The sequence below is a fragment of the Syngnathoides biaculeatus genome, chromosome 16 (genome assembly GCF_019802595.1).
Source record: "Syngnathoides biaculeatus isolate LvHL_M chromosome 16, ASM1980259v1, whole genome shotgun sequence".
Classification (NCBI taxonomy): Eukaryota; Metazoa; Chordata; class Actinopteri; order Syngnathiformes; family Syngnathidae; genus Syngnathoides; species Syngnathoides biaculeatus.
The window spans coordinates 1065740-1075089 of NC_084655.1; the positions used below are offsets into that span (position 1 = coordinate 1065740).

Genomic DNA, 9350 nt, shown 5'->3' on the forward strand with positions numbered 1-9350 from the left:
CACCAGACACCTTCCGCCAACTTTTCCACCCTGCTTGGACATGTTTCTTGACTTCCTTACCAAACTCTACATTGCTCTGTATTGTTGACCACAAGTATTTGAAGTCCTCCACCCTCGTTATCTCTTCTCCCTGGAGCTTCACTCTTCTTCCTCTACCCCTCACATTCATGCACATATATTCTGTTTTATTTCAGCTAATCTTCATTCCTCTCCTTTCCAGTGCGTGCCTCTTTCTAATTGTTCCTCCGCCTGCTCCCTGCTTTCACTGCAGATCACAATATCGTCTGCGAACATCATAATACAAGGGGATTCCAGTCTAACCTCATCTGTCAGCCTATCCATGACTACTGCAAACAGGAAGGGAATCAGCGAGGATCCCTGATGAGTCCCACATCCTTCTTAAATTCTTCTGACACATCTCACCGCTGCCCTCATAAATGTCCTGTACGATTCAAACGTATTTCTCCGCCACACTAGACTTGCACATGCAGTACCACAGTTCCTCTCTTGGTACTCTGTCATAGGCTTTCCCTAGATCCACAAAGACACAATGTAGCTCCTTCTCTGTACTTTTCCACGAGCATCCTCAAGGCAAATAATGCATCTGTAATACTCTTTCTCGGCATGAAACCATACTGTTGCTCGCAAGTACTTAATTCTGTCCTGAGTCTAGCCTCCACTACTCTTTCCCATAACTTCATTGTGTGGCTCATCATCTTTATTCCTCTGTAGTTTCCACACCTCTGAACATCGCCTTTGTTCTTAAAAATGGGGACGAGCACACCTTTCCTCCATTCTTCTGGCATCTTCTCTCCCGCTAGTATTTTATTGAATAAGTTGGTCAAAATCTCCACAGCCACTTCTCCAAATTGCTTCCATACCTCCACTGGTATATCATCAGGCCCAACTGTCTTTCCATTTTTCATTCTCTTCAGTGCCTTTCTAACTTCCCCCTTACGAATCATTGCCACTTCCTGATCATTCACGCTTGGCTCTCCTACTCTACTTTTTCTCCCATTTTCTTCTACCATTAACTTCTTAAGGTACTCTTTCCATCTACTTACCACACTACTGGCACAAGTCAACATATTTCCATCGGTATCCTTAGTCACCTTTGCTTGCTGCACATCCTTCCCATCTATATCCCTCTGTCTGGCAAACCTGTAGAGATCCTTTTCTCCTTCTTTTGTATCCAACCTGGTGTACATGTTGTAATATGCCTCTTATTTAGCCTTCGCCACCTCTACCTTTGCCATACAACACATCTTAATGTATTCCTTCTGCCTCTTCTCAGTCCTTCCCATGTCCCACTTCTTTGCTAATCACTTTCCTTGGATGACTACCTGTCTTTTGGTGTTCCACCACCAAGTCTCCTTCTCCCTTTTCCTACCAGAAGGCACCCCAAGTACTCTCTTGCCTGCCTCTTTGAGTACCTTGGCAGTAATATTCCAGTCTTCCAGGAGTCGTACTGTCCGTCGAGACCCTGTCTCACCTCTTTCCGAAAGACCACACAACATTCTTCCTTCCTCAACTTCCACCACCTGATTCTCTGCTCTTCTTGTCTTCTTAATCTTCCTACCTGCTACCAGAGTCATTCTACACACTACCATCCTATGCTGTTGAGCTACATTCTTGCCCACCACTACCTTACAATCAGTAACCTCCTTCAGATTACATCGTCTGCGCAAAATATAATCCATCTGCGGTCTTTACCTCCGCTCTTGTAGGTCACTCTATGTTCCTGTCTCTTCTGGAAATAAGTGTTCACCACTACCAATTCCATCCTTTTTGTGAAGCACACCATCTGACCCTCAAAGTTCCTTTACTGAATGCCGTACTTACCATCCCTTCTTCATCACCCCTGTTTCCTTCGCCAGGAGTACTTCGTCTCGTTCCTTCCTTAATTTCTCTTTCAACTGGTGGTCAAATCCTACCTGTGGGGCATAGCCACTAATCACCTTACTCAAAATACCCTCTATACCCTCTCAATTTCAAGTTTCAGCCTCATCACTCGATCTGATATTCTTTTCACCTCCAAGACATTCTTAGCCAGCTCTTCTTTTAAAATAACCCCTACTCCATTTCGCTTCCCATCTACTCCATGGTAAAATAATTTAAACCCTGCACCCAAGCTTCTTGCCTTACTACCTTTCCAGTTGCTCTCCTCGATGCACAATACAACATCCTTTCTCCTAATCATCATGTCAACTAACTCCTGAGCTTTTCCTGTCATAGTCCCAACATTCAAAGTACCTACACACAGTTGTAGGATCTGTGCATGCCTCTTCTTCTTCTGCCGACCAAGCCGCTTTCCTTGTCTTTTTTGTCTTCTACCTACATAATATGAATTTCTACCTACGCCTTGCAGATTTACACGGCGGGCGTCGTTAGCCCGGGCCACGACCTATCCATTCTGGAATTCGTTTGATGAACGCTCATATATGTTTGGCACAGTTTTACGCCGGCTGCACTTCCTGCCGCCCCCTCTGCATTTATCTGGGTTTGGGACCGGCCTACATGATGCACAGGAATTGTGCACCCTCCCTCCAGGCTGCAGTTAGTCAAAACAAGTAATCAAATGAACAGTCAGCACATAAAATACACAATTCATATTTGTTATGCTATGTTAAAATTAAAGTCAGGTAGAAGCAATCAAATAAACACAGTCAGCACATAAGGTACGTAAATCGGATATTACTTGTGTGAAAATATAAAGGATATGGCAATTTAAAGGATATGTGGATGGAGGGCATTCAAACCATGTGTCCACCCACATGTGCTCGGTCCCTCTCATCGTGGGCAACTCCAGAGTGGAACTCTCAAGATCGGATCCCCAAGGTCCCCAACTTTGACAACCGACCAACTCACATCGCACCCGACCCCTATGGCCTCTCTCACAGACGGTGACCCCATGGGAAGGGGGACCCATATCACCCATTAGGGGTGTACCGGGCCGAGCCCCACTGGTGGAGACCCAGCCATCAGGCTCTCCCCTTCAAGTCCCACCTCCAGGCCTGGCTCCAGAGGGGGGGCCCAGGTGATCTGTGTCCGGGCAAGAGAAACTGAGATCCAATATTTGAACTCGTCATAGGGGTTTTGGAGTCGTACTTTGTCTCGTCTCTCACCTCAGACCTTTTTGCCATGGGTTACCCTACCAGGGGCATGAATCCCCCAGACAACTTAGCTCCTAGGATCATTGGGACGCACAAACCCCTCCACCACGATAAGATTACTGCTCGAGGAGGGTAACAGAACCACATCTTCTGCAAAGTGAAGAGATGCAATACTGAGGCCACCAAACGTCCCCCCAACTCTACGCCTCAACTATGCCGAGAAATTCTGTCTGTAAAGGGTAATGAACAGAATCTTTGACAAACGGCAGCCTTGGCTGAGTCCAACTCTTACCGGAAACAAATCCGACTTACTACTGGCAATGCGGACCAAACTGACATGTCCTACAAACCCACCCTCCCATAGGGCATTAAAAAGAAAAAAGCTTGTGATTCCGATTTCCCTTCTGATCCCAATAAATTCCCGCTGACCCCCAAAATTTTTACGTCACGTAATAAATCTGTCAGGGGCGTTTCTCCATGGCCCCATGCACAGCGAGCTAGCACGCTGGCGCGCGGGCAAAACGTGCGCGATCCGCGTGCTGCTGTGGAAAGAGTTAAATCAGGTGTTTGCCAGCAGCCGCGACAGGTGGGGACGTGGCCATGTTACTTCATGTGTCCTGCTGCTGCTTGCCTGCACCTGCTCTTCGTTGCGCCCTGATTATGTTGTGCATTTCAGCCTTCTTTTCACACCACTTGTTACCAGATTGTTATGTGTGTATATGCATGTGTGTTTACGAGCATCAGCTAGCATAACTGCTTTGTCCCATGTCATAGCATCACAGAACTATATCCAGTCAATTTCATGTTTTGGCACGTCCTTTTTTTTTTTTTTTAAACATTGTTTTTTGGACCAAGCCTTTTGCCTTGTGATTTTTGTATCGTCGCCCTATTTGACTGCCTTCCCGTGTATGACCTCTGGCTGCCAATAAACCTTTTTAAAATCCACGCTTACATCTCTGCTTCCTACATCTGTGTCCTACCCTCACCCTTGTTTGTGACAATCTAGAGGCACTGTCCTCGATATCCATGCGATCTTGCAGAGGTATGTTAATCAGGACAGCTCCCCAACATCCAGAGCCTTTCGAAACTCCGAGCAAATCTCATTCACTGGCCTTGCCACCGAGGAGCTTTTTGACCACTTTGGTGACCTCAATCCCAGAAATAACAAGGGCTTGCCTCTGAGAAGTCTCTGCTTCTTCATGGGAAGGCATGTCGGTGGAACTGAAGTAGTCGCACCGCCATGAGTTGAGGTCCGCAGCGCCCCATCCAACTTTATACAGTGTTGATGCTTCTCCCGCCTGAGATGCCGGATGACGAACCAGAATTTACTCAAAGCCTTTCTCAATGGCCTTACCGAACGAGGGTAAGATTCCTTCTGCAGCTTGACGGTATATCTAACCGTTGGGAGTCCACCAATGTGTTTTGGGATTGCCGCTACGACACACAGACTACCTTACAGCCAAAGCTCTGGTCAGCTTCCTCTACAATGGAGGCACCGAACATCGTCCACTTGGACTCAACCTTCCCCGGAACATGAGCAAAGTTCTGTAGGATGTAAGCATTGAAGCTTCTTCTGACATGGGATTCTGCTAGGTGTTCCCAGCAGACCCTCACAATCCGTTTGGGCCTGCCACTTTTCCCCGGCATCGTTCTCCACCATTGGAGCCAACTCACCACCAGGTGGTTATTAATTGTCAGCTCCACCCCTCTCATCACCCAACTTTCCAAGACATCCGACCACAAGTCCAATGACAACACCACAGAGTTGATCATCGAACTGTGACCTAGGGTGTCATGGTGCCGAGTGCACGTGTGGAAACCCATATGCTTGAAGATGGTGTTCGTCATGGACAAAAAACCTCTCAACCTCACACACCAGCTCAAGCTCCGTCCCTGCCAGGGAGGTGACATTCCATTTCCCTGGAGCCAGCTTCTGTAGCTAAGGATCAAATCACCAAAGACCCCGTCTTCGGTCACACTGCACCCGACCCCTGTGGCCCATCCCATCATTGGTGAGGCCATGGAAAGGGGGACCCATGTTATCCTTTTGGTCTGTGCCCCGCCAGGCCCCATGGGTGCAAGCCCAGCTACTTTGAACTCGGATTCGAGCCCCATCTCCAGGCCTGGCTCTGGAGGTGGGCCCCGGTGACCTACCTCCGGCCAAGGAAAACCTCGATCCATTATTGTTTTTTATCGTACTGTCGGAGTCTTATCGTCGTGCTTTGTCTGGTCCCCCACCTCAGACCTGTTTTCATGGATGTGAAGCCCCCGACAACTTAGCTCCTCGGATCATTGCGACACACAGACCCTTCCACCACGATCAGGCCTACAGGTGGCGTATTTGAACTATGTTCTGATTATTAAAGCTTACAATGTATTACTTTTAATTTTATGGGCTCTAATGTTCTCCCAATAAAAAATAGCACTTTGTAATTATATCAATTGAAAATCAAAATACAGCTCTCGTTTGAGTGTCCACAGTGTAAAATGCCTTCAGTCTTTTTGCTCGTCTGTAAAGATGTGATCTTGATTTTTTTTTATTTATTTTTTTTTCCCTCAACCCCAAAAAAAACCCTAAACATTCTATCCATTTTGGTTTAAGTAGGTAAATAATGTAGTATAGTACTTAATTGCATTGAAACACACATTTCAGGTCTAATTTGATTTATCTTTCATTCTGTTCAGGTATATGGAGCCGCAGTTTAATGGCTGACTACAAAGAGGCATGTCTCTCTGTGGTAGATGGCATCCGGGAGCGTCTTGTCAAATCATCTATATACGTGACCATACTCGGAGGTGCTTTCACCTGTGTCTTCTCAAATCCCGATTACTCATCTTTTGAGGTTGCCGTCCTTGAGCACTCCAATCAACTGTGTCTCCTGTCATCGTGGGTCCGCAATGGAACCTCTGACAGCCATGTGCAGAGTCTGCTTAAGCTTCGCAATGAGGGCCGTCTGTCCCATGTCAACCTGGGACTGCTCTCTTTGATTTATTGTGTTGACCATACCCCTGACAGTACACTGTATGAAGCTCAGTGTTCAAGTTTATCAGTAATCTGGAGGGAGTTTCTTAGATATGTAATAGATGTCGGTTTTGCTGGCCACTGGTGGATCCTGGACTCAAAGATGAGAAACTATGATGTTAATGAAGATGAGTTCATGTACCTACCAGTGCATATGCGGCTAGCTTCACCGGCCACGGTTCAGGTGGTGGAATCAAATGAGGAGCTGCATAGAGAGTCCTGGTTCGCACTTAAGTTGGAAGCTGAGGAGAAAGAAACCATTATACACTGAAAAAAGATTGATTTGATGATTGGTTGTTCATGATTAAAATGTGGTAAACTGATGTAATTTTTCCCTCCTCTCCGAGTAATAAAATGAGTTAATACAAGGACTTGGTGTGGGTACACATCATTTGAAAGGTCTGAGTTTTTTTAGATCAACCAAAATTAAAAGCCTTGGTCATTATGAACTAATGAACGCTTCTCCACGAAGAGCTTGCACAAATAAGATAGATTAAATAGAACATTTCAGATAATAGATAAAATGACAGATGAAACTGATCCATGATGTGGTGAATTAAAAGGAGACTGTACAATCAGTTGACAAAGTATACCGAATAAATAATCCTTGAAATCAGTGCTTCTCAATTATTTTGTCACGCCCCCTCTAACAAGAAAAAAATAATTCATGCCTCCCACTCTCCACTGCAATTATAAATATAATCTATAAACTTGTTAGAAGTACAGTTCTGCATAACATTTTATCCTTAAAGAAAAAAATTAATTTTAAAGAAAATGTTCCAGCTAACATTGTTTTTTAGTCTGTAACAGTAAGTCTCATGAGACTTGAACTGGTGTCTTTGCTTCCTTTTTGTCCAGTTTAATGAATGTCTAATTGGTAAACCTGACATTTACTTGGTCCTTCAAGCTGGATGTCAAGATACCTGAGGTTTCCAGGGCCCGAGTCGACGTCCAGGTAAAGACAGTGGCCACGGCACTTGAGACCCTTTCCCGGACTGGGCCTCGACTTTGCGTCTGGAGGCTGAGGGTTGAAGAGAAGCCGAAGGAAGTAAAGGCACCTCTGGTGAGTTGTAAACTCCCACACTCATGAGGAATGAGTGAATGCGCGTCTTGGTGACTGCGGCTGAACCAAACCTCAAGAATACTAGTCCCTATCGAGTAGACTAGTCTATAAAACTGAGAAAAGGACATGTGTCCTGTACTTGAGCTTTGTGAAACGTGTTTATGTGTAAAAGTGAGTGGAGGTTCACTACCTCATTTGAACAGGAAATTGAGTCAGAACTGTTTGAGGATGTAGAGGTAAGAATTCTGCCCCACTTGTGGTAGGAGCTTGAGAATTACCTCAAACAGAAAGTAATTATCACCCTGTTCAGGGGGAAGTCAGTAAAGTCACCCGAGGTGAACCACTGACTCCAACAGGGGAAAAAAAAAAAATAGCGAAATAGTTGAAACAGAACATCTGAAAAAAATAAAATAATGGGTAAGGACTAGAAGTTTGTAGAAAGCCAATGTCCTACTAAAATAAAAGCTCTAAATTTGTGGACAACACAATATGGCTTTGCTGCCCAGCTCAACACACACACAATATATATATATATATATATATATATATATATATATAGTTAACCTGCAGGATAAAATAAGAGACAAAAAAAAAAAACGACTCAAGATGATGTGAAAATGGCATCACAGGGTATGGTAGGACAGGAGGTATCACATCTCATAAAGTTGATGTAACATAATTCGTCCAGGGAACAGAAGACTTGAGTAAATCTTAAATGGTGTGGAAGTACAACAAATTTGGATGACTGCAAAGTACTTTCTCACAGCAGCAGGGTGTTCAATGATTAATATTGCGCACTTCTGCTAGATTTAGACAAAAAGCAAATTTTTCTGCCACAATGAACTATTTGAAGAATATAGAATTGGAATGACTGCATGTTTTAAAGCAAACAATGGCATTCCTGAAGATCACACTCCAGGGAGTGTGTATCAAGATTAATTTAAAAAAATACTCATGCAAATTCAAATAATCCTATAAAACAGTGGATTGGAAAACATTGGGTTGACAAACCAACTGGCAGCCTGTAACAATACGTTAACCAAGCACTACATGCAGAAAGAGTGCTACAAAATAAGAAAAAGAAAGTTGACACCTTTCTGACAGATGAAGGAGAAATTTATGGAGCTTTATGCGAAACATTTAATAATTGTGGCCGCAGATGAGGAAGAGGCAGGGGAAAAGTAATGGGGAGGGGATCCAAATTTGATCAAAAAGAAATTTGCTGGTGTTGTGGAGAAAAAGGTCACATGACTTCCCTAAAAACAAAACACCTACCACCGCGTAACTAGAGCAGCCATCTCCCCATCAAAATGTCACAACTAAAGCTCCCAAAATGCAACTTTTAAATTTGCCCCATACCTTTGTCGGGAAGAGATAGCTTGCTGAAACTAGGACTGGCCTTAATTCCCTCTCCGATAGGAAATATAGAAGTAAAAAAGAATTACTAGGAGGACAGTTAAATATCTTACAAAATAGGAATACCCAGCACTCTATTATTACACCTTAGATATTCCAACAATACTCCCACAAGAACAGGAGATCTCTTGCTGCAAACAGCTTGAGACATGATTGAACAACCACAAGATAAAATGGGAAGAGACTCACTGCATGTGACCATGTGGTACAAACATACAGAAGGATCTAAGAAACAGCACAAGATAAATTTATTACAGGACACACCAGCCAACATCACTATTGATTATCTGTACTCAGATGGTACATCAGTAGTGGTGGCAGGAGCAAGACTGACTGACAAACTAATTGCATTATACAAGGAATTGACACCCCCACATATATCATTATACAAACAAACTACAGGATTTTGGGACAATTTGTACAGGTAGCACTAAATGTTTCTGATTGGAGAGAAATAGAACCAGGCTTGGAGTATAGTGAGGAGACTGTAGGAAGTGACTCATTGCATGTGACTATGTAGTATAAGATAATGTAAATTTATAACAGCCCACACCACACAAAATCATGATTGATTATCTGTATTCAGATGGTATATCAATCGTGGTGGCAGGAACAAGACGGATAAACTAAATGCATTACACAAGGAATGAACACCACCACACACGTCATTGCACAAACAAACTTAACAGGAGTGAAAGAGTTTTGGACAATTTGTATTGGTAGCACGCAATGTTCC

General features: G+C 43.9%; 1 protein-coding gene across 22 annotated transcripts in view; it reads left to right on the forward strand.

Moving 5' to 3' along the window:
- The window catches only part of timm29 (translocase of inner mitochondrial membrane 29), a 47948-nt gene that overhangs the window by 20222 nt on the left and 18376 nt on the right, over window positions 1-9350 (forward strand). For 18 of the 22 annotated variants that reach the window (XM_061845147.1, XM_061845148.1, XM_061845150.1 and 15 more), the window contains exon 2: window positions 7043-7198. Coding sequence is in view for 4 of the 22 variants with exons in the window: in XM_061845167.1 (XP_061701151.1) it covers window positions 5799-6406 (608 nt within the window). In the remaining 18 variants the exon portion in view is untranslated. Of the gene's footprint in view, window positions 1-5798; window positions 6752-7042; window positions 7199-9350 lie in introns of those variants that run through there. The other 4 variants (XM_061845168.1, XM_061845167.1, XM_061845170.1 and 1 more) reach the window with 1 other exon arrangement.